Source organism: Acomys minous (genome assembly GCF_964271855.1).
Source record: "Acomys minous genome assembly, chromosome: 11".
Classification (NCBI taxonomy): domain Eukaryota; kingdom Metazoa; phylum Chordata; class Mammalia; order Rodentia; family Muridae; genus Acomys; species Acomys minous.
This window is the reverse complement of record NC_140492.1, coordinates 9,595,840-9,622,147: the sequence shown is the minus strand read 5'-3', so window position 1 is coordinate 9,622,147 and position 26,308 is coordinate 9,595,840. Positions and strand designations below refer to the sequence as shown.

At 38.7% G+C, this 26,308-nt stretch overlaps 2 protein-coding genes across 2 annotated transcripts; one reads left to right on the top strand and one right to left on the bottom strand.

Annotated features, from left to right (window-relative positions):
• Positions 1 to 17,063: 17,063 nt before the first annotated feature.
• Positions 17,064 to 17,916, bottom strand: LOC311608189 (keratin-associated protein 13-1-like). The gene has a single exon (XM_084800547.1). The coding sequence runs from the start codon at positions 17,846 to 17,848 to the stop codon at positions 17,333 to 17,335; it is 516 nt and encodes a 171-aa protein (XP_084656673.1). The 5' UTR covers positions 17,849 to 17,916; the 3' UTR covers positions 17,064 to 17,332.
• Positions 17,917 to 23,942: 6,026 nt separating this feature from the next.
• LOC311608188 (keratin-associated protein 13-1-like) lies at positions 23,943 to 24,776 on the top strand. The gene has a single exon (XM_084800546.1). The coding sequence runs from the start codon at positions 24,013 to 24,015 to the stop codon at positions 24,532 to 24,534; it is 522 nt and encodes a 173-aa protein (XP_084656672.1). The 5' UTR covers positions 23,943 to 24,012; the 3' UTR covers positions 24,535 to 24,776.
• The last annotated feature ends 1,532 nt before the right edge of the window (positions 24,777 to 26,308 follow it).

Here is a 26,308-nt window from a genome sequence, read left to right as displayed (position 1 = left end):
AATCTTGTTATACCACTTAGAGAAATTTTACAAAATCTGACAGATTGGTATATTTTTCTAAGGCTTTCAATATATTCCCTCTCTAAAATTTCTGCTTTCTCTCACTGTTTACATTACAAAGTTATCTATATGAATAATGTCAAGAAAAGTATATAATACATTTTCTTTGAATATGGAACATTTATATTTTTTTCTGAGTAAAACAGGAAACTAGCAAAATACAAACAGGGACAATTTAGGTCCTAGGGAAAGTTTTGTACAAAATAATAAGAATCTTTCTTTGATTTAGTGTTGAGTAGCCAAACATACCCTTTATTGTAAATATTTTGCCTACAACTATCTTTTTATATGTGTTTAAGAAGGAAATAAATTATCCTTTGTAAGAATGAATTATTAAGCTGGGCGTGGTGGCACACGCTTTTAATCCCAGCACTCAGGAGGCAGAGGCAGGCGGATCACTGTGAGTTCGAGGCCAGCCTGGTCTACAAAGTGAGTCCAGGATAGCCAAGGCTACACAGAGAAACCCTGTCTCGAAAAAAAAAAAAAAAGAATGAATTATTATCATGGAATATTAGTTTTTATGTTCTTGGATCGAATACAGTAATATAGCTAGAAAACAAGTATTCTTTGTCTAATACCTTTTTTACATATACATTTTTATTATCACACATATATAAAATAAACCACATACATCAAGAAGAACCAAAAAATCAATTTTACTCATTCTGAAGTCTTTGATGTGGTTGAAGAGCAAATAGTTTAGCTCCACAATGAAGAAAACAAGTATTTCAAATGAAAATTTGTATTTCTGGTTTGCCATTTCAAAATTGATTAGTAACTTCCATTTTAGAATTTTATGTTATGATTCAAATATTTTATATAGAAAATAATGAAGTAGTAAAATTGTTAGCATATTGATTAGGTTCTAGTTATTTATAGATAGTTGCAAAATATGCTATCTTTGTACACAGATAGAATCAAAACTCAAAGAATTTCTCGATTCATTAATTTGTAGCTCTCCACAGGAATTATAACAAAGAAATTTTATGAACTGCACTTACTTCACACAAAAGGAAATGAAAACTCACGGGAAATCAGGAGTTCACAGCAGGTCCCAACCCTGTGAGGAAACTGCAATCAAAGTCTATGAGGGGGGAAATTTGCAGAAAGCAAAGATATCTGTGCGATAAGAAAGAATAAGAAGAATTTTGAAATAAAAGTTCACAAACTAGGAGTGCTTAAAGGTATTTGTGAACAAAATACTAACGGAATTAAAGTGAAATGTACATAGTATAGTGAAAAATAACAAAGCACCCTGGAGATGCAACCCAGGTACACAACAACTCTGTTATCTCATAATTTATCTGCTTGTGTTCCTTTGCTATTAAAACTACTTTCTATTTGGCCATTCTCAATTTAATTTTTATTTGAGTAAATATTTTCATATATCTTATAAAACCAAATCTTTCCAAATGTCATTTAAATTGCATTTATAGTTATATTATTTAATTATTTAATATAGATATACATATTCACGACAACTGTGTAACTTATTATAATGTAAAGTATATATCCACATAGGTAATACAAATCTTGCATCACACATTACATAAGGTGTTAATATTTCTTGGCTCTTTTTCTTTTCTCTTTCTTTCTTTCCTTCCTTATTTCTTTCTTTCTTTCCTTCTTTCTTTCTTTCTTTTTAAAATTGAGTCAGGGTTTCTCAGTGCAGCTCTGGCTGGAACGTGCTTTGTAGACAGACCAGGCTGACATCAGACTCAGAGATCTTCCTGCCTCTGCCTCCTGACAGCCCCCTACCCCTGCTCAGCTGTTGTAACTGAACATGTTCTTCCCTTAAATATGCTTCTGCTTGATTAAGACCTAGTTCAGGACCAAGTTTAGGACAGAATTTTTATGTGTAGAATTAGTTATAAGCAAGCCTTCCCCCACTGATAGAATAGTCTAGCAGACCTTAAGATATTGAGTGCATTGTGGATGCCAAACTATCTAGTTTTCATTTATGAGGCATCTTAGAGGAGAATCATATTACAGTAAAATAGAGATATGGAATGGAGTCTTAAGTTCTGCAGAGGAAATACTAATGGAGCCTTGTAGACAAAATAAATTTGACCAAGGGACACAATTTAGCTACATGTGTATTTACAACTGTCCCTCCTGGCTGATTTCTTCATTCCACTTATCCTAAAGTCACATAATTGCACAGTAGCTTATAAGGACCAAAGCAGAACAAGGACTCAAACTGTAACACGTGCCCAGACCCCCGTGGCATCCCTTGCTTCAGATCATATATGTAAGCCACCTTGAAAGTCTTGAATAACCAGCTGAAAGAGAATATAAAATATCTCCGCTAGGTTTAAAGATGATTTGGGTTTAATGTGGCTGTCCTTAAATAATGCAAAGATGAAAATGTGTTCGCTGTGGTCAGAGCTGTATATCGAACCCTATGCTCTAAACTTGAAATAGCCACAAATGAGATTCCAGGCGATGATACTTCTAGATTCCTCTAAAGTGGAAATTGATCGGACAAGCTCTTCAGGACACGGGAGAGAGATTAATGCAATAATAACATGAGGAAATCAGGGAAAGAGACAGTTAGGTAGATTGATTCATTGGAGTGAACACAAAATGAACTCTTCATATTTCATTCCAGTGCCTACCAGAGTATCTACTGTGGAGGAGAGAAACTAAAATATCAAGAATACAACATGATCCTGCCAGGTAATTTTAGTCAGGCTTCGCTGGAAGTCTCTTGCAAGAAGAAAATTAAGAAAGAAAGAAAAAAAAAGAATTTAATTAGAAAAAAGCCCTCATCATTTAAGAGGAAGCAAGACTTTGGAGTGGAGGTCGCCTTCACATGATTTCCTGGCTCTTCTGTGTCTAGCTACTTTTCCTAAGTCATATTTTTGTTCCTGTTGCAAGTGAGGAGCAGTGTGTGCTGATGGACAACAGCTGGGTGACACATGGGACTGTAAGTCAGCAGTGAAATAGAGAGGCAGTCATCAAATACATCCTGGCAAAGAACAAAAAGGTACCTGAGATCACTTGACACAGTAGGAAAATGGAAAAAAATTCCAGGCAGAGATGAACATAGAAAGTAGGTAAGACAAAGTTTTATACTGAGCAATTCCCTAATATAAGAATATTCATTGTTTTTGCAGTGTTATAGCAAATTGAAGTACTCATACCTATATTGAGGAAAAAGTTATTCAGTTGCAGTTACAGTGCTTAGTGGTTTACACATATGAAAAAAAAACTATATACATGTGAAAAAAATCAGCTTCAAGTTGTGTTGCACCAGCTGATAAGATTATAGATGCTACTTAGTTCATGTCTCCTCATGCATCTGAATTCACACTTCCACTCTTGTAACAGATGTTCTGACAAGTTATCCTTGCAGTAAGATGGAGACTTCCTGGCCTACTCAGGCTTATCCTATAGTGCTTCATATGAAGGAACCTTTCTCTGGCTGTTGCTGTCTTCTTGATAGTAGGTCTGATCCAGTCGCACCAGACCAAGGTTATATTTTCAGTGGACTTTCTTCTTTCTGCTTTAGACCATGAATCAAATATACTATGCATTTTCCTTCCAGGAGTGGTCAAACTTTGTTTTAGCACTCCAGATTAGGAGATGGCTTCCATTGAACAATTTGATGAACCCCATAAGTGATCATCAAAATGTCTGTGATATTCATCATGAAGTTGTCCAATGACAAGTACCTTTTATGTCTTTTATCTCATTCTTTCTTTTTAATTTTAATCTTTCTCTCTCTCTCTCTCTCTCTCTCTCTCTCTCTCTCTCTCTCTCTCTCTCTCTCTCTCTCTGTGTGTGTGTGTGTGTGTGTGTGTGTGTGTGTGTGTGTGTGTGGTGTGATTGTATACCATGTATGTGGAGGTGCTTACATAAGATAGAAGAGAATGCCAGATGCCATGGAGCTGGAGTCACAGGCTGTTGGGAGACAGTGCACATGGGTGCTGGGAGACAAACTTGTGTTCTGTACAAGAGCAGCAGTGCTCTTAGCCATTTAGATATCCCTACGACCTGTACTAAAAAGTTTCATATTCTATTTCCACTAAATAGTAGGTTAAAATGTACTTGTGTTTTCAAAATGCATGAAACTATATTTTCTCTGAAATAGGTAAAATGTTTAATGATTATAATCTAATTCCCTTGCTCATTCTGACATACAAATATTTGTGTTTTTAATAGGACATTGATCAGAATATATATTCAGTTTTAATTGGCAATCTAAGGAACTGGCAATCTAAGGGCCGGTGGGATGGCTCAGTAGGTAGAGAACCTGTGGCTCAAGCAAGAAGATGAGGGTTCAGAGGCCCAGAACCCATGTAAATGATAGACAGGTTTCCTGTCGTGCCAGTCATTGTGCCCTCAGAAAGCAAAGGTTTCAGAACCTAATAAAAGCTGGCTAGGGAGACCAGCCACAGCAGCAATCTCCGGGTTTGAATGAGTGTCTCAATGACTAAGTTAAATGGTGATCAAGGTAGATTCCTCCACATCAACCAAGGCACAAACATAAAAATGTGCATGCCCAAGTCCACACATAAACATGCAGGTACCCCCACACATGTTAATACATAACAAACATACATACACATTAAATACAGAAAACAATCACAGGTTTATAACTATCTGGTGATGATCTGGCTGTGTTTATGTCGACTTGACACAAGTTACAGTCGTTTTGGAAGAAGTAACTTCAATTGAGAAAATGACCCTACAAGATGGTCCTGTGAGCAAGTCTCTGGTGGGTTTTCTTGATTGATGATTTATGTGGGAGGGCACAGTTCACTGTTCATGGTGTCTCTATCTGGGACTGAAGTTCTTGGATGCTTTAAGAAAGCAGGCTGAACAAGCTATGGAGGGCAAGCCAGTAAGCAGCCTTCCTTTCAGGCCTCTGTTTCAGTTTCTGCCTTAAGTTCCTGCCCTGACGTCCTTGGATTATGGACTACTAGTCTTCAGATGAAATAAATCTTTGATCCAAGTTGCTTTTGGCCATGGTGTTTAATCATAGCCATAGAAGCTCTAATTAAGAGAGGTGGTGAACTTGGTTGTGGAGACTGTGTCATTCTTTGTGTAATGTTCGTGGGTTACAGAGGGTAATTCAAGAGGTTGTACTAACCTAAGATAAGTAGACTTTTAGGTTGTAACATCATAGCAGTACTATTGAGTAGTGCTCTGCCTATACTATTTTTTATTTTGATTTTTATTGAGGATGATAAATTAGCTTATCACATATGATATTTTAGCATTTTACTTATTTTAAAGATAAACAAATAGAGTATATCACAACTCTTCTCAGCTCTCAGTTCTAAAGTAAATATCTATAATTTCCTAATACAAAGGACCTCTTTGATGGGCAAACCAAAAGGACGACAGAGCATACTATTGAATTTACAGGGCTAAAATCCAATGAGCCAAGTGGAGTTGGTTTCTGCTGCTGCTGATTGTGCGCTAGAAAGCGGCTATGAACTCTGAAATAGACAAGGCCAGATGGTGTGACAGTATATTCCTGCAAACCTATGGCTAGGGTTAACTGATCAACACATAGATCTGTTTTACATGTTTTATATGTGTTTATGCTAAAGAATCATACACCCACCCACCCCCCCCCACCCCCCCCCCACACACACACGTTTATCTACAATTCACATTAAACTAGCAGTCAGCCACACTTCAGCTGATGCCAGAATTATATTACCTAACACCTATATTTTTTCTCACCCAGAATTTATTGATTTCTCATTTTAGCAAAATTCATTGATTTTTTGTTAGGCTTTTCGGATGAAGGGATATATGATGTTAAGATTTGCAGATGGACACTCAGAGTTAAAGTGCTGTGGTTAGCATACTTAAGACTTTCAAGGATAAAATTGGTTTTCTTTAGGAAGTAAAACATATTTCAAAACACTCAATTGAAAAATGATGAGCACAAACAAAACCACCAGACATTTACTACAGATTAGGTGCTGGGGAAGAAAATTTGTCCTATGAATCCTGGATAAAAGATCAAAAGCAGGATTACTTCATAGCAACAATGTTGCCATTTCAAAGGAGATGGTCAGAAAATTCTTTGTCATGGGGGATCACAGGGTGAGAAAAGAAAGGTGCCATTCTCCCCAATCCCAACCCCCACTCACTAGACGTCAGTGATAGTTCCTTTGCCACTGTGATGACAACGGGAGTCTATATTTTGTTGCCAAAAGCACGATACCACAACTGGGTGGGTAAAAAGGAAAGGCTCATTTTAGCTTATCATTCTGGTATAGAGTCAAGGGTATATATAGGTCCACTTCCTGAAATGGTTTTCTCACTGGCAGAGTCCAGCAGCAGTGTGGTCATCACAAGGCAAAACTCAGAAATCAATCTGTGTGCATTTCCAGGTCTTTTCTCTATGTCTTCATATAAACACATCAGCATTAATTTATTTATACACACACACACAAAAAAAAACAAAACCACATACACACACATATATATGTATGACATTACATATGCATATGTTGGTATATATGTACACACTTTACAATTTGATTGTTATTGCTTTACTTCATTATTCTTTTTTAAAAATTTTTTATTAATTTATTCTTGTTACATCTCAATGGTTATCCCATCCCTTGTATCCTCCCATTCTTCCCTCCCTCCCATTTTCCCCTTATTCCCCTCCCCTACGACTGTTCCTGAGGGAGATTTCCTCCCCCTGTATATGCTCATAGGATATCAAGTCTCTTCTTGGCAACCTGCTATCCTTCCTCTGAGTGCCACCAGGTCTCCCCCTCTAGGGGACATGGTCAAAGTTGAGGCACCAGAGTATGTGAGAAAGTAATATCCCACTCTCCACTCTACTGTGGAGAATGTTCTGTCCATTCGCTAGATCTGGGTAGGGGTTTAAAGTTTACTGCCTGTATTGTCCTTGGCTGGTGCCTTAGTTTGAGCGGAACCCCTGGGCCCAAATCTGCCTATCATAATGTTCTTCTTGTAGGTTTCTAGGACCCTCTGGATCCTTCTACTTTGCCATTCTCCCATGCTTCTCTCATCTAGAGTTCCAATAGGATGTCCTCCCCTCTGTCCCAGTTTCCTAGTAAGTGGAGGCTTTTGCGGGACATGTCCCTTGGGCTAATATGCAGATATAAGTGACTATATACCATTTGAGTCTTTCTGCTTCTGGGTTAACTCACTCATTATGATCATTTCCAGCTCAATCCATTTGTCCACAAATTTTACGAATTTCTTTTTACATGTACCTACTAGGTTAAAATTTTATTATGCTTCTTTTTGGAACTTCCAGTGATATCAACACAATTTCCATCTATCAATTTTTCATACCTTAATATAGCATAATAATTGCTTTACCTATTTCAGAATATCTTACAAATATGTGTTCAAAACTGCTGTTGCATCACCATACCATCCCTTTAGTAGAGCAACTTTCTTTGGCTGTCTCTGGAGCTCAAGTTGGTCTCTGTTAGTTACCCTGAGCTACCTCGCCTCTAAACACCACCAGTACAGGGCCACCTCCGTCTGTGCTTGTTTGTTTTATTGAGTTCATGGTACTGATGAACATCTTACACCGTAAAGGAGAACTGTGAACAGACTTTTGATGCATGTAAAATGTTTTCACAGAACGAGAATGAGTAGGTTAAGCTTTTTAAAGCCCTTAAACTTATTTGTCTGTGTATTTACTTAATACGTATAGAAGTATTTTATACATATATATCTGGGTACCACATACACGTCTGGTCACAGCAGAGGGCGTTACAGCTCGGGAGCTGGAGTTACAGACAGTTTGAGGCACTATGTGGCTGCTTCAAATTAAACCTGTGTCCTCTAAAAAGAAGCAGCCTGGGCTCTTAACTGCTAACCATCTCTTCAGCACCGCAACGTCTTTTAAGAAAGAGAGAATTGTTTCTATAGCATGAAACAATAGGAATCCCACTTAAATGCACTCTTAGAAGGCCTGACACAGAAAGCAGGAGGTAGATAAATTTGTGTGGCATAATAGCAGAAAGAGGAGGGACATTTCTGGCTAGATTGACAGGTTGATTTACGCAAATAGACATAATATTTCTCATACAGGATGGTTAATTGGTTTTGTATAATAATAAAAACATTATGCACCCATAAATACTATGTGTAATAAATTAAAAGGCAGAGGTAACAAAAAATCTGTAGACTTACTAGTATGCAAATGGAAAATTACAAATAAAAAATGATTACTCTGCAGATTTCAACAACTACGGTCAAGAGTAAAGAGATAAGTCATGGAGCTCTACATGTCACAAAGCAACTGACAATTTTTCAGTGTAACTCGGAAATACTCACATCTCCTATGAAGATGTCTCTAAACAATTGCTCTGAAGCTGTCTTCTTCGCAGTCCTTTGGGGACATTCTACACAGCCTTACAATCCCCCAGGGGCTCCTACCTGAGGCTCTTCTTTCTCTAGGAACCTGTTGTACAGGACTAACAGTGCGACACCTGCCAACTGGGCTCCATGTCCCACAGTGGCTGGAAGAAAGCCATGTGCTACTAGACATCTTACAGGCTATGCAGCCACTGCCAGATGCTCTTCTTACTGCCACCAAGGGATGGAGATGCCTTGTGACTGCTGGAGATTGCCTTGAGAAGACTTCTGGTCTTTGGTGAAAAGGAGTGGTATTACCTGTCTTTATACCTGGAAGCTGCTGTTCACTGAGCTGTAGGTCCAGAGGCTTTCAAACTGAGACAGCAGAAGGAAGGAAGGAAGTTAAACAAAAATTCTGTTTTTACAAAGATTGAATAAAAATTCACATTATGGTAATGTATTTTCAGGAAAAAAATATTTTTCACCTTAAATTGCATTTATTTAGTTAATTTGATGTTGGGTGGCAAAAATAAATGTTCTTAAAGCTGATGGAGCCAGTATAAGTAACTTTATACAGACTGAGATTGTGTGTGTGTGTGTGTGTGTGTGTGTGTGTGTGTGTGTGTACATATATGTGTAATAGCAATTAATGACATAAGAGGATGTGAATTTGAAATAGAGCAAGGAGGGGTATATGGGAACATTGAGAGGGAGGAAAGACAATGGATAAGTGATAGTTATAATCTCATAAATAAAAAGGTAATAAAGAAAAAAGATGTGCATATTACAAAGGTTCAGGAATGATTTACTAGATATAAGAGACATAGGTGGCTTACAGACCACAAAGTTAACCTTGCAGTATACATGAGGCCCTTGAGACAGACACGTTCCCATAGTTAGACATGAAGAAATCTAAGAGCAGACCTGCTGCATCCTAAGCTCCACTTAGACAGGGCTTTGGTTATGCTATCAGGCTCATCTCCCTTCCCCAGAGCTTTTCCTTATTCTTATTCCAATCATCATCTCTCTCCTCCAAAAATTCCAAGATAACAGCTTCTAGGCATTGAAATGATGAGAAAGCTATAGAAAATTCTGTTCAATATTCCTGAAGAGAAACTGAAATAACAGCACCACGTACCTCCCTGTAAACTGAAATTTACTTCATCCTTAACTTGCATGGTATAAGGCCTAAGTTATCTCTCTTTGTGTGCTGTATAGTCTCTGCTGAGAAATTACCACAGAGATCCTGAAAATTCTGCATTAGTGTTAAGGAAGAGATACTGCCAAAACTGGAGGCATCACTGCTGGTTAAAATCACCACAGACATCAGAGCGGATCATTGGCCTCTGGAAAACCTCTAGTTAGAGGACCCAAATTCCTTTGAAGAAGCAGATGCAATAGTAATTAAATAGTAACATAATAAATCCCTCACCCACAAGTGTAATTGCAGTGCTATAGACAATAAATACGTAACATCTCAGTTGACATTGCTGCTAAGTACCAAACTATCATGTACAAGTTGCAATCAAATCATCACCGTATCATTCATTGTACGGGACGTTCTATTTACACACAAAGATTGCTTGAGAAACAGCTAACCTCAGCCGTGTTCCAACTATTTGATATGCATTGTGTTATATATTTTTAGCTTCAGTTGGTGGTGCTGAGGGTGGGCCTCCGGGGTTTTGCGTATTGTGAGAAACCTCTTCACTACTGAGATGGACCCTCTTAGCGCCCGAAGTTTAGCGCTATTTTCAGATCACCGGGATGATTTTCACAAATCATCAGCCTGGGTGCTCAGATTCGAACAGAGTCGGTCCTGCTGTGAACTACCTAACTACACCTCTGACAAGTCCTGTCTCTCCCAGACCTCCAGCATTCTCCTGCCTTCTCAACCACCAACCAAACTCACTCTTTCTGTGAATCTCAAACAAAGTGGTTAAGGTCTTAAGCTGCTGCTACCCAGGCAACAGTATTTCTTGGAAAGGCTAATCTAATCCTCTTGTTCTGGTCAACCCAGAGCAGCTTCTAGGGAACAAGGCATGGATTGTGATTTCCTGGAAATAACTTGACTCATTTCTGTTCAAGGGATTTCACATTTTCATTTGTGCATTCCTGTCACATGAGAGATTGCAGATAACAGTTTCACCCACCCCCCTCAACTTAACTCCCATACTGTCCACTAGCCATGCTTCAGTAACACGTTGTCAGTTTTCTTGTCAGTGCCAGGCAGTATTTAAGGCAACATTCACCTAATGCCGCTGTGCAGAATGCGTATGAGCAAATGCTTTCTTATTTTCCATGAGGTTATGTTCAGTCACATGTTAGTCTATAATGACAAAAATTAAAACATTTTAAAATGTGCTTGCTTTCCGTTTTTCAGAACATACCACTTAGCAGGATTAATAGAAATCAGGTAAATAATTACCTAATTACTAGAATATTAAGCCTGCGATGAACTGGTCTCAGCATACAAAAACATTTCAATTGGCCTTGGTGGTGCACGCTCACCATTATGACAGAGAGAGGCAGAGACAGGAAGATCATGGGTTCCAGACAATCTTGCATTTGAAGCCAGAGTGGGACATGCTCTCAAAATAAACAAACAAAACAATCTACCTTATGAGATACTGTTTATCTTCAAAGACAGTAAACAAACAATAAATTCAATAAAGCTCAGGAAGTCTATCACGGATATGCAATTTTGTACTTTGCTACGGCCAGAAGAGAAGAATGGATCTGTGATTTGTAACATACACTTTCATGATTCCATATTTGTTGACCTTTATTACTAGCTCTGCCCATGAATTCTGAATGAACATCCTTCTACTGTAAGCTGACTGAATTATGATTTTCTCTAAGCATAATGTACTCTTTTCCTGCTTTCTTTGTTTTCTTTGTCCTCTCATATATCCCTCCAACTTTTCTCTTCATTAGTCAGATTTTGATGGTCACAGACTCCCAACTTGTAAATTCATTTATCAAATAGTATTTCTTCCTTCATTATCTGAAAATTCTAGTCTGGAAAAATGTTGCATAAGTCAGTTCTCTTTGTAGGTTTATCAATCTGAAAATCTTCCATCCGTTAAATGACCATCAAAAACGCTGTTATAAGTTGATGAGAGCAAATAGAAGACAACAAAAAATAAATTATAACAAAGCTTAAAGACTCAATAGCACACCAAATTAAAAGAAAAGCTGAAGAGAAAGAAAAACTGATTTATTTTATAACGCTCTAGAACAAGCTGAATATTCTGTGATGATTAAAATTAGTATAGTTGTAACTGGGGAGTTTGCTCAGTGGGTAACTTGCTTGATGCCTAACTGTGAGGACCAAATTAGGTCCCCATCATACACACACACAGAACTGGGTGTACCTGCAGGCATCTGCAACCCAAGTTCTGAAAAGATACAGGAGGAAAACCCTAGCTCCATGGCCAGTCAGCCTAGCTGAAATAGAGATCTTCAATGTGGAGAGAGATAGAGATGAGATATCCACTAGTAGTGACCTTTGTCCTCCAGATGCACCTGCACCTTCACCTACAAACACACTACATGGACATCTCTTCAAGATGCTCCCCATGCACAAATAAAAAGTGTGTATTAATGTCCTGGGGGACAGGGATCGCCGGGAAGAGAACATAAGAGAATTAAGGTTTGAGGCTAGGTCCTGTGACTTGCTAGAAGTATTTTATCTTGCATACATTTTTCACAGTTGTCAGGCTTGACTCTGTCACTTATAAACACATAATAATTGCATGGTAGGTTATTTGGAAAGCTATGACAAAAGGCATCTCATACCTTGTCCGAAGCCATTGACTAGTTTCTTACTGCACTAATGAGTAAGGTCACGATGATGAATTGCATCTTTGCAGACCTACAAAGCATGCCACCAGAATACTCTAGAAGAGAACATTACTATGTTTTTCCTTCACCCTCAATAATTCATTAGGTACCCTGCAGGTTTGTAACACACATTTCAGGATGATGTTCTTACAAGTACTTTCCCCAGATCAACCACATACCCTCTGCTTATTTTTAAATCTATTCTGGTCCTTCTAGGGATTTTTTTTTCTGAACATGAATCTTTAAGACTTAAGAGTTTCCTTTTTCGTAGTCTCTTTCAGCACCAACAACTTTATACTTCTGGATATTTGTTTTGATTATTTGGTTGGTATTTGGCTTTTCTAGTTGAGTGTCTGATTATAATAGAGAGTGCATATTTTGCTAATACTATTCTTCATTTCATAGTATTATAAATTAATATACTTTTAAAAACATACTTAACATTTACATAAAGAAATATCATGATCACATATAGAGATGGAGGTGGTCCCCCTCAGTCACAGACATGGGGAGGGGAATAGGGTGAAAGCAGGAGGGAGGGAGGAATGGGAGGATACAAGGGATGGGATAACAATTGAGATGTAATCTGAATAAATTAATTAAATAAAAAAATCAGACACACCAAAAAAAAATCTCATGATGACATGAAAATGATGGTATATCTTAATTGTACCTTACTGAACATTCTTGAAATTGAACACGTTATCAGAATTGGGGGAATGTACATATACAAAATATTTTGGAAGATACCCAGTTTAAACTTGAAATTCCATTATGTCCCTCCTATATGCCTTAGATACACAGCTTGAAAGTAATTATTTTATTTATTTATTTATTCCTTTTTCAATGCAGTTATAACCTACTCTCTTCTTTCCTCCAGATCCTACCCTCCAGCCTCTTATCCCTCTTTCCCTTTCCTCCTTTTTCAGAAAAGCCCACCACCACCTTTCCAAACAACACCAGCACATTAGGTCACATCAGGACTATGAGCATCCTCTTCCAATGAGACCAGACAAGGCAGCTCAGCTAGGGGGAAGCGATTCGCCAGCAGATAACAGAGTCCATGTTAGAGACAGCCCTTGCTACTTGCTAGGGTATCCACTTGAAAACTACATGAAGCTGTTCACCAGCTGGATATGTGCAGAGAGCCTGGGTCCAGATCATGCATGCTCTTTGGTTGGTGCTAAAAGTAATTTTTATGAAACATTTTTAGGCCATTTGTACATTGACTAGGATTTCAGGTACATCATGGTTACAATGAAAATTTTCTGGGATGACCTTTTTAGAGTAATGATTCTAAGCTGTATATTAACGATAAATAATAATAATAATAATAATAATAATAATAATAATAATAATAATAATAATAGCAGCTTGAAGGCATACCTTACAAATGTACAAAGTAATTTAGACTGAGGGTGGAGAAGACAAAGTAGCCCTCTTTAATCACTAGTGAGTTAAGCCTTGACAAGCAGAAACAGTTGACAAGCAATGCCTGGAAATGATTCATGAGAGAATTTCTGGAAACTGGTCACATCAATTCTTGGAAACCTGCACAGAAAACCAGTTGGTTAAAAGATGATGATTAGCCTTGGCAATTGATTATAATTGTGAGCAGCAAATGCTTCATTTGTGAGCCTCCATGCTCAGAATCTCTGGCTTTGTATGCTTGTGCCCTAGTGTGCATTAGGATGATTCTGGAAGAGTAGAAACAACTAGCCATAACCCTGAAAACTGCCGGCTGGCCTCCTGTCAATTACAGAAGGTGGAATTAACTTACAAATTAGCAGACCACAATTTGCTGTCAGGTTTTTAATTGCTGGAATAGAGAAAGAGTAAGATCTGTGTGCTGGGAAGTTTAACAGTACAGAACTGAAAGATAATTAGTACTGCTGGCAGTTATAAAAATTAAGACACTGTATGTGTGTCCTGGCTGGTGCCACTGTCTTATACACTCAACGTAAACTCAAAACAAACAAACTAAAAACCCACAGGCCCATACAACATTCAACATTCCCACCCTAGCTAAGCTTTGGACCTCTGTCCTAACCAGGCTAGCTCAGTGCGGAAGGTCAATGATCCAAGGTAGTATGAAAGGATTACTGTACCATACATCATTTGCCCACTACAAGACCAAGATTTTAAATTCAGTGTGTATGTGTGAATGTCTCATAATAAAATCTTCATTGTGTACAACATATATATCATATTAACATTTTAGCAATTTAAAGCAAAATTATTACTGGATACATCCCTCTTTTCATATCTTCCTAATTGAGTAATTATAATTCATGGATTCCCCTATGCGATCCTTAGAAATACAGAAAATGATACACTCATCTGAAATTAAGGTTACAGATTAACCTCTTCCTGGTCAGGAAACTAAAGAGCATCATCTTTCCAAATCTTGCTGCGGCCTGTGCTTTGAGGGATGAAATATGACAATTTATCTTGGGTAATAATTATAAACTTAAAGATGATAGAGATGATGAAAACTTAGAAACGTTATGCAGAGGATGGCGTTCACTGCCTCCCTTAGCAACTTTTATGATATTGCTGGTTATTTTTCCCACAAATCTTACTTCATTTTTACTTTTCCCCCTATAACTATATAAGCATCATAATTACTTGCTAAACATAGTGATGAAGGAAGGGAGGTGAGAAGTCACATAGGAAGGAGACTGTCAGCTGTGGAAGAAGGGGCATCAGAGAGAATGTGGGTAAAGGCAGTGGGTACACAGAGTAACGTAACATACAGTGTGGTTCCAAGCATAGTGCTACAGTAACCCACACTGTAAGCTTTTAAAATGCTCTTAATTCTGTTTTTGTTTCTACCACTGCAGGATGAGTGGACCCAGTACAGTGAAGCCGGCCTGCTAGGCTTTCATAGTTGACAGTTAGTTACCACAGGAGGAAGGAAGGTACCACCAGAAGGAAGAAGAAAGCATGCTGAAGTGAATGGCAAAGGCGTCTAAGATTAACCTTTTGACAGGTGTCCAATACTCTGCACTCCATTCGTAATTCCAGAGAACATTTGATTATCTCATAAAACAAGAATCAATAATCATGTGAATACTGCTTGATATGAACATTGATTACTTACATTATCAAGCCAGTTATTTTGATCTATTTTATGTGCTCTTTTCATTATTTCTTCTTTTAATGAACAAAGAAGAGGATGTGAAACACCAGATGGTTCAAGCTTCTTTCAAGAGATCATCGAGTCACTTTTTTTTTTACACATTTTTATTGAAAATTAAAAATAATTCCTATTACATCTCATTTTCTATCCCATCCCATGCATCCTCCCATTCCTCCCTCCCTCCCACTTTCACCCCAATCCCCCTTCCCTATGACTGTGGCTGTGGGGGACCTCCTCCCCCTGAATATGGTGCTAGGGTATCAAGTCTTTTCTTGGTAGTCCTCTATCCTTCTTCCGAGTGCCATTGGGCCTCCCCCACAAAGGGACATGGCCAAATATGGGGCACCAGAGATCCTGTGAAAGTCAGTCCCCAGTCTCCACTTAGCTGTGGAGAATGTTCTGTCCCTTGGCTAGATCTGGGTAGGGGTTTGATGATGACTGCCCGTTTTGTCCATGGTTGGTGCCTTAGATCAAGCAGAATCCCTGGGCTCAGATCTAGCCATAATAATGTTCTTCTTGTAGGTTTCTAGGACCCTCTGGGTCCCCCTACTTGCCTATCCTCTATATTTTCCTCATCTAGAGTCTCAATAGGATGTCCTCACCTCTATCCCCGTTTCCTGGTAGGTGCAGACTTTCATGGGACCTGTCCCTTGGGCATCGAGTCACTTTTGACAGGGATAAAGTGTCAAATGTACTCCCTTAGACTTAATCCACATATATGCAAAGATCCCAGGTGTAGCTTCCACCTGCTGGACCTTGCTATTCTTAAGTCTGCTGTCTTCTTACTTATACAAAAAGAAATAATATTAACAGACTGGATACGGGGATTGAACAATTTTTTAAAAAGTGACACTCCTGCATGGTAGATGCACAAAAGTGAGAATTAACACACACACACACACACACACACACACACACACACACAGAGAGAGAGAGAGAGAGAGAGAGAGAGAGAGAGAGAGAGAGAGAGAGAGAGAGAGACACAATCTCCCTTCTCAGCTAATATCCCGCATGCATTGACCTTACCGTGTAAACCCAATTTTCTTGCATTCTTCAAGTTTCTGACACATTCTATCCTTTGAAATCCACGGTGTAGTAACAAATTTAACAAAAATTATCACTTCTCTATTTTGTTATTGTTGCTGTTTTTCAAGGCAGGGTTTCCTTTCTGTACCCTTGGCTGTCCTGAACTCACTTTGTAGACCAGGCTGGCCTCAAACTCACCGAAATCGGCCTGCCTCTGCTTCCTCAAGTCCCAAAATTAAAAGTGTGCTCCACCATATCTGGCTCAGTTCTCTATGTCTTTAGTTAGAGAAAGCCCATGGCCCAGTGTAGTCACAATTAGTGCTAATTAATGCATTGCATTCTTCTGATAAAGAAACCCAATGAAGGAAAACTTATTTTGGCTCTTGATTTGAGTTTCTATTTCACCATCATTGGGGAAACGTTGAGGCAGAAGCAGCCTGTGACAGGAGCAGCCATTGAGATGCAGTGTTCACATCTTGGTATCCAGGCAAACACACAGAACAGGCAATAACTCTCAAGGTCTTGCCCCCTAGATCTTCCAGTTAGATGCCACAAACTGCCAAAACTACCCTCAGCTTGGGACCATATAGTGAACAGACGAGCCCCTGGGGACTACTCTTATGTTCACACTATAACGCATTACACTTAAATAATAACATTAAACACATAATTATGTGGCAGAAACAAGAGTTTATTGAGGTAAACTTATATGACTTTTTAACTTTGGGAAAAGTGAAGAGTTATCAATTTTATCAAAGTTGTGGTTGAAATTTTCATTAATCTTGCAGTTTGACAGAGCCAATTTCAAAAGTGAAGATTAGAAAGGAAAAGGCAGCAGAAAAATCAAGAAAATTTCTATAGTTCTCAAAGATAAGTTGAGAAGATAATTGTACTAGAGAAGCTGCACTCAGAATTGGCATTGGAGAGTCAACAGGTTATTCAACAGAAGCCAGATGTATAGAACGGCTGGTAACAAGATGAATAGAAACCCCTAGAAGGAACGAGGAGTGGGCTGCAGGCGGTGGATCTGTAATATCTGGTAGGAAAGTAATGGACACCGTAATTCAGAGACCTGAAGCCACCAGATCCACAGCCCCCTGAGTAGCAGCTTCTAGATCCATAGCCCAGGGAACGGCAGCTGCTGGACCCAAAGCCCAGAGACCCAGCATATGTGCCCTGGCAGGGACTGCAGGGTGTGGAGCTCCTGGGGTAGTAGCAGGACATCTGGCAGGGGCTGGACACCACACAGGACCTCTGGCAGCTGCTGGGCTCAATGCAGGTCTCCTGACAGCCACTGTTCAGAGAGGAGTCCAGCTGGCAGGTGCTGGGAGAGCAGCTGGAAGTGGTGTAGACCAGGTTGCTGGGGTAGGAAGAAACACAGGAGGAGCCTGAGGAGGGCAGGCAGCGCCTAAAGGAGCGTGAGGAGAAGTTTCCAGAGCAGCAGCTGTAGGCCATGTTGAGAGGAGATGTGAGCTCAGCTCTGTGTAACAAGGAGAATCTGGGTTTGAATGTCACTGTGTGGAGAGCTGGGCTTATATACTCTCAGCAGCAGGTGTGGTCCCCAGCAGTGTCATCCTTGATGCATTTGTGTGCTTCCTGGTTTACAAATGTGTAACTCAGCAATCTCTGTAATTGTAGTTGCACTCCAATAGTTTTCTGCCTGTATATTTATGAGTGTTGTAACTACACTCTAGCCAAAGAGCTACTCCTATCTACAAAATGCTATGACTATTTTGTATTAATGCCTGCCCCATTCTTCCCACTCCTTCACTGTGTGCTACCTGTCTGTGCTTGGTTTGTATACTCATGCCTCTGCTGGGGAACACGTCTTCCCTGAATCTGGAAACAAATGTAATGTTAGTTATCTGAAGCCTGGATCTGTTTCCCGTAGATATGGGAGCATTCACAGGACTGGTCCGTCTTATCAACCTCCATCACCATTCTGACCAATTACCTTATGGAAATTTAGTATGGTAGTACCTGGTCATAATTATACCGTTGTCTACACTTACACTTGTATATCAATTGAATAAAAAGACAGATTAAAAATAGATAAAATCAGCATACTAAGAGTGATGGCTAAGACTAAAGCAAGTTGTTGAAAAGGGTCGCAATTGAAAGAGTCTCACATTAGTAATAAAAGCGAAAGAACCATGAGTGTTTTGTTGACTATTTGTTTGTATTTTTAAAAACAAATGTTTGTGACGGTGTCCAGGCTGTCTTCGAATGAGAAATCTCTCTACCCTACCTTCCTCAGGGCTGAGACTGACGCTGCCATTTGCAAATTAGCCATTCTTACATTTTTCATATTACCCTTTCATCATCTGCATTTATAAGCATTGCAGTTTTCTAACCCTTTTAGTATGCCTCTATCTTCTCATGGCATTGGGTATCTAGTGACGTTTTCTTCAGTGTTATATCTTGGTACTCAAGTACAATTTCCTGCCTGAGTAAGATTTCACTTTTCTAATATTCTTTTCTACTATGAGGTCCACAAATGTGTAAAGCTCCTCCTTTTCCTCCCTCCCTTTCCTCTTCCTCCTTCCTCCTCCTCTTCTTTTTCTTCCTCCTCCTCCCTCTTCTCCTCTTCCTTTCCATCTGTTCCTCCCTCCCTCCTATCTCCATTTATTGTTTTGTTTGTTCTGTGTTTAAATTTTACAATGTCTTTTATTTTCCTCTTTGCTTTCTTTTATTTTATTCACTATTTTTTCCTAGAAAACTCTAGGTTGAAAGTTGAAAATAAGTTTGATACACTTTATCAAATTATTAGTGTATAACCAGCTTTTTCTATGTTCACTGATAAAATATTTTGTGTTAAAATACATATAAATGATAGAACAGGGATACACAACTACAGCCTATGGAAAGTTTTGCACATGTTTTCTAATAAAATATAATCCATTTGCAATTCTGATAAAGCTCAAATGTATAGTAATAGGAAAAGTACTATAATATAGATATTATAAAATCCAAGGAGGGAAGAGATAATGATACACAATTTTAGGTAATCCATTTTTTGGTTTCTATTCTTCAAAACAAAATTCATATTTCATGATTTTGTACCTCAGGTTGAACAGCCTATCAATAAAGTAACAAGGGAAGTATTCTTTCCCATTTAGTTTTTGTTGTTGTTTCATAAATAAGTCTTTAAGTTATCTTGAGAACAAATCATTGTTAAAAATAACAAACAGTAATTCTATAAGGCAAGAAAGAACTCAGTGATTTCATTTTCAGATTCCCTGTATTCTGTTATAGGAAGTTTTTCTTCACTAGTTAACACAACTAGTCCATTACTTTTTTTTTTTGTCTCTACGCTTTTTAATTTTGTCCATATACATTGAGATATTAAGGGTCTTCAAAAAGCTACCTTTGAAACAAAGTGTACTATTTCATCTGTATAGCTCTCTGATTATGTTAATTTAATTATCCACCAACATGGAAAAGCTTGGATAATCCAGGTAAGATATCAGGCTGAGGAGGACATTCATGCAAAGCTTTTGATGTTTGGTTGTGGATTCTCATCAGTAGGGGATGAAAAGATGTCTTTTGATATCTGAGATATTTCCAAAAGAATCTCACTCATACAGAAAGTCAAGGCTCCTTCTCTATAAAATTTCAGTGGATTTGTTATTCACAGGCGCAAGTTCTTACTTCCAAAAAGAATTTAGACTAGGATTTCCATAAACAAAATTTATATCCCCTATGTTGAGATTATACTGTAACACTAGTAAGAGCCACAGAATGCATTTTCATCACACATTATTAAATTAGAACTCAGTAATTAAAAAAATATTTCACTTCACATGACCAAAAATGTCCTCATGGCAGAGACTCCTACATGCCATTCTTAAGCGTACTTCTCTCTTTAATAAACCCAGCATTCTCATGAAAGATCATTTTAACACATTCATATGAAATCAGAGATACACTTTTTGTTGTCTAATAAGCATATTAATAAATCTTTGGGGCTGGATAGATAGACGGTTAGCTGAAAACATAGATTCTGGGGTTTACCACACTGGTTGCTCTCAGGGCATGCCTGGGATGGTTGCTCACAACTGTCTATGACTACACATTATCTTCACATTATCTTCCGGACCTTTGACTGCTCCAGGCATGTACCTGGTGCACAGATATTTAAGCAAAACACCTATGCACATATGATAACATGAAATTATTTTTAAAACATGGATTCCAATATATGCTGCTTATTGAAGAGATCATTGTATAGACAGAAAAAAATACACTAGGAAATAGAAGAAGTTCAGTAACTGCCAGCACCTGAACTCAACTCCAATCAGCTTTTGTTACAGTGGTTCAGAATGTGCTCATGAATGAAAAAGTATTTAAGAAGAATTCTATAGGCATTTTTGTCGTCATTTTTCAGGGTGTACCCAAGACCTCTCATGGAATATCAATCAGCAAGGTACTAGCAGATTTTGGGGGTTTTAAGGAGGTCAAATGTTACTTTTAGATTCACAGTTACAAGAAAAATGCAAAGAGCTAAGGAATTTTGGAAGGATTAAATAGAGTGACAAGAAAACAGAACAATGTGAAAACATATACAGTTAGAACTCTTTGTATCTCTGTGGAAAGTGGATGCATATGGCACAAGAATGGCAGTCAGACTTATGGAGACAAGCCAGGCAGCCACAGCTGTAGCATCTGAACCTGTCAAAGCTTAGCAGGTGTCAACACATTAATGTAATGATCTATAAGATTGGCACTTTCATTAGAATGATCCCTATAAGATCTGTGTATAAATATTTAAAAATTCTATAAAATCATCAGTTGCAGATTGCTTAAAATAGTAACTAAATTTTCCAGGAAAACAGAAAAATTAGAGAAAAAGCACACAATTATGGATATATACATATAATACACACACACACACACACACACACACACACACATATGTGTGTGTGTGTGTGTGTGTGAGAGTGTGTAGATGGGTGTGTGAGAGTGTGTAGATGGGTGTACACAGACACACACTGCCAGGGACATATCACAGCACTGAAGATTTTACACAAACCAGAACCCACCAGCTTAACCTGGAGCTGGGAGGCCCTTAGAATTATATCCTGATTTAGGCAGCTGTAATGAAAACAATAAGAAACTTTCACAAACATACACAATTTCAGAAGGAATGTGGAATACCAAGCCCTTCAAAGCGTGGAAACACTCAGGATCTCAGAGGGCCAATCTGACAGCAGAATCGAATGTCTAATGGCCAGTCTAGTAGAAAGGACACAAGCACAGAAACTAAGTCTGAACTGCGGCAGGTCTTGCTTGGATTGCAATGATCTAGGCTGCAGGTGTCTTTATCCCAGCAGCCTGGCAGAACTGAGAGTAACATTTCTAGGGGAAGGCAGAATCTTTTTCCCAGGTAAAATGTCTGCTGTTCCTCAGAGCATAGGAGGAACATAAGATGCCTGAAAAACAAGGGAGTGGAAGAATTTATAATGCGAATCATAGGACTCATGTAAGGCAGAACCAGACATTAAGAAGTAGTCATGTGTCATATAGGGCTGTTTCCGTCAGCAGCACATGGCACAGACAAGGGGGACCCTATAGGATTACGATTCCTAATGATAAAGCGGCCATATTTGTTTGAATACATCCTGACATTAGAAATGACAAAACTTGCTAACAGCACATTTTTTCCAGACCCACGCCCATCATTCAGTGACACAGGACTGTAGCTATGTGAAGAATATAACTATATGAGAGAGGAATGTTTTATATTTAAGAAATAAGTATAACTGGGAAAAGGAGATACAATTGAAAAATTGATAAGGAAATAATAAAAATAATGCAATTGAATTTAGCTAAAAGTTTGAAAATAAAGTAAGAATTTGAAAAAGTATGGGGAGATTTCAGGATCTTAATGAGAATGTCACACATGGCATTAAATCATAGTAAACAAGAACATTTCCAAAACAAAGGTCACAAACAAATGATTGAAAAGAGGCCTGCAGAACTCAGAAGGCACAAACTTATTCATAACTGGATCTAAGAAAAACAAGGAGTGAATGAGGTAGGGATAATATTTGAGAAGACTCCACCTGAGAATGTACAAATCTTTTAAAATATATTTTATTAATTTATTCATATTACATCTCAATTGTTATCCCATCCTTTGTATTCCTCCCTTCCTCCCATTTTCCTCTTACTCCCCTCCCCTATGACTGTGACTGAGGGGGACCTCCCCCACCCCATATATGATCATAGAGTATCAAGGTATCAGCAACAAAACTGTTAAAAAAATGGGGGTGATTGTAATATGTCTAGTCAGTATAGCGAATTAAAGATGGGTTTAACAGATGTAATTTACATATATGTTGCATATGGGCTTTCTGTTTTGGTTTATTTTAATAAATCAGCACAGATTTTAAATCATTTTCTTTGTCAATCCCACTTGGCATTCCAAGAGAAAGCGCCCTACTGAACTGTATGCCTTCTACTAACAGTGGGTTTTCTTTATAAACAACTATAAACAAAAGTTCATGTATTCAGAGTCACTGGATTGTTTTTCTTTACAAAATCTCCCTCGAACTGAAGACTGAAAAAAAAAAAGCGCAAAGTTCCTTTTACTTATGCAAGATACAGAGTCCTTGCTGAAGAGAGAAGGACCCTGTGCTAGATTGGCCATCACAGCCTATTAGGAATTCCTCTGGCTTCTCAGGGCTCAGTCATTGCTTCCGAACAGACAATGACAAAGAAACTCATGCAGAAATGTAGCTGAATTTTAGAGGACAGCAGGAAGAGCCACAGAGAATAAATCCCTCGGTGGCTTAAGGAGTGAGAATCAAATCCTCCACTCAGTATCATATACGAGAATTCAATATAATCTCAGGGCTCAAATCACATACACCGGATGTATAACTTGTTCCCTCCCCTCCCTCAATGATGTTTTCTACTTGATTCCACCCCACCAGGGTTTAGACTTGTGAGTCTTACATTTCTGCCCCTTGGGATCATGACACTTATGGTTGCCTTGCTCTGTCTCTCCCTTGACTCAATCCTTCTCAGCTTTTCTGAGCTACTGTTAACATGCTCTATTCACCTGTGAACCTCACAGGTGAAACTGTGTATCCACATGCAGTAGTTTTGAAAAATGAGACTCAATAGCAATGGGTATGTTTAATCTTTATTAGGTATTATAGGTTACCCAAACTACGGCTGTCAGATCATTAACAAAGAGATATGCATATTACTATCATTAAATACCATAAATAAAAGTATTTCCTATATAACATACTCTGACAGACACATAAAAGCTGTGTCAAGAGGACAAGGGGGGATTTCCCTACATGATGAAAGGAGCATAACTGTAAACACTCAGAGCATCTCTGACACAGCAATAGCTCATTGCTTTAACTGTAACAAAATTACAACACCCAAAATACACTGTGCAGAAAACTATTCAAATGCAACTACAATTACAGATATTACTGAGTCCCACATTTATAAGCCAGGAAGCACACAAATGCATCAGTGATGACACTGCTGGGGACCACACCTGCTGCTGAGAGTATATAAGCCCAGCTCTCCACACAGTGACATTCAAACCCAGACTCTCCTTGTTATACCAAGCTGAACTCACATCTCCTCTCAACATGGCCTACAGCTGCTGCTCTGGAAACTTCTCCTCACGTTCCTTTAGGTGCTGCCTGCCCTCCTCGGGCTCCTCCTGTGGCTCTTCCTACCCCAGCAACCTGGTCTACACCACTTCCAGCTGCTCTCCCAGCACCTGCCAGCTGGACTCCTCTCTGAACAGTGGCTGTCAGGAGACCTACATTGAGCCCAGCAGCTGCCAGAGGTCCTGTGTGGTGTCCAGCCCCTGCCAGATGTCCTGCTACTACCCCAGGAGCTCCACACCCTGCAGTCCCTGCCAGGGCACATATGCTGGGTCTCTGGGCTTTGGGTCCAGCAGCTGCCGTTCCCTTGGCTATGGGTCTAGAAGCTGCTACTCAGGGGGCTGTGGATCCGGTGGCTTCAGATCTCTCAATTGTGGAGGTTATGGCTTCCCTTCCCTGAGTTATGGGTCCAGATATTACCCAAGCTATTTCGTTTCTCGTTCCTGCCAACCTTGTTACAGACCAGTGTGTGGATCAGGCTTCTATGGATACAACTATTAAGTCTGTATGCTCTCCTATGTCAGTCTATGCTCAAACTATATTTTCCCTGTTTTTCGCTTACCAATATGCTATCATCCTTCGTTAAGTGTCTTTATTCTCCAAATTCCAGCAGTTTCTGAGATTACTGGGTAATTGAAAATTATGCTTTACTCTCTGACCTGTTGATATATATGCTACTTGCTTTCTATCCAAGAACCTTGGAAACTAAAAAAAAATGTCTAATAAACTTGTGCCATCTGACATCTCCATGTTCTGTTCACATTATTATCGCTTTGCTCATAAGTTTCGCACTTATGGTTTGGAAAACTGAAGATCAGTGTGATTATCTGACTGGACACAGGAACATGCAGTTTAACATTAGCTTGATTTTCTTCATTGGCAGTTGTCAATTCTATGAAGATTGTCACTCATGTCCAAACACCAGGATCAAGTGATGTGAATTGCCTGATGTTAATGTACATGAATTTCTGGTGAGCCAGAAACCAAAGCACTTAGGATGTTAACTAAAAATGCAAACACCAAGAATAAGATGCTGCCTAATTGACAGGGTAAAGTTTGTACATGAGCAAAACTTGAGTGTAGTGTCTGCATGTATATTGTCAGTCAGGAGAAAGTAGCTTTGGAAACCTCTCAGGGAAGACATTTACTTGTTGCTAGTCTCCCTGCCTCCTGTGGTTGGCTAATGACTGGTGCACCTCATCCACATATATGTGTAAGGACAGTGGTAGTGATGGTGGTGCAAGAAGTGCTACAAACATCCTGACACCTCCCAGGCTCAACTTCAATCAACCGAAGAGCATTGTTCCTATGAAGGGGTTTTATTCACTTGGCTTCCTCTGCATCTCAAAGACATTCGAACTTAGAATTTCAGGTTCAATTTATGTGGCATAGTATCTTAAAGAAGACATAAGATTACATTAGTTATGAGCATTTAAGGGCATGAAATAGAAAAAAACCAATCACAAGTATGCATATTGGTGTTTTTATAATGAACTATGGATTTCCAATATTCTAGATGCTGTCAAGGCATTTGTGAAGGCTCTACAGATTGTCTACTCCTGTGTCTGTACAGGAAAAAGATATTAACTCCACCTTCTATCTTTGGCTGAATTCCCACTTTCCAGATTCTCAAAACTATTAAAGGGAGAAATGAGAGTAGATCTTTCTGGGTAACATTTTACATACACTGGTAAGTGCCAAAGGTATGCTGAGAATATTTCATATGATTTTCTATTTATAGACAATAGGTAATCCTTATAGACATTAGGTAATCCCCCATAATACTCTGTGGTATGGCCTGAGTGTGATCATCTGTGAGCATGCTACATAGGTCAAGGTACTTCACAAATAATTCTCATTTAATTATTAAAGAAATAAGAAACAAAGCTGCTGTTGTGGTTTTTTTACCCTTCCAGAAAGGAGAGAAATAAAATACAAAATGCGTTTGAAGCTTGCCAATGTTTTAGATCAAATCCTGGCATAATTTGAAGCCAAGGAACAGTAGTTCCTTGTTACTCATTGAATCTAGTGAATATTGTATATATTTACTAGAAGTTGTGTGCAGTGAGCGTGCGCATGCACGTGTGTGCCCTGTAGTAGCTAAAATTTGGTGCTTCTGCTGTTCTGAAAATCATTTCCCACAAAATGATTTAATTTATTACATCTATCTCATTAGCCTACTTTGTTTGTTTGATTTCCACTTATTATGTTTTGATTTTGAGAGAAATAATGATAAGTAATGTGAAGTTTGGTTGGGACAGAAGTGGGGAAAATC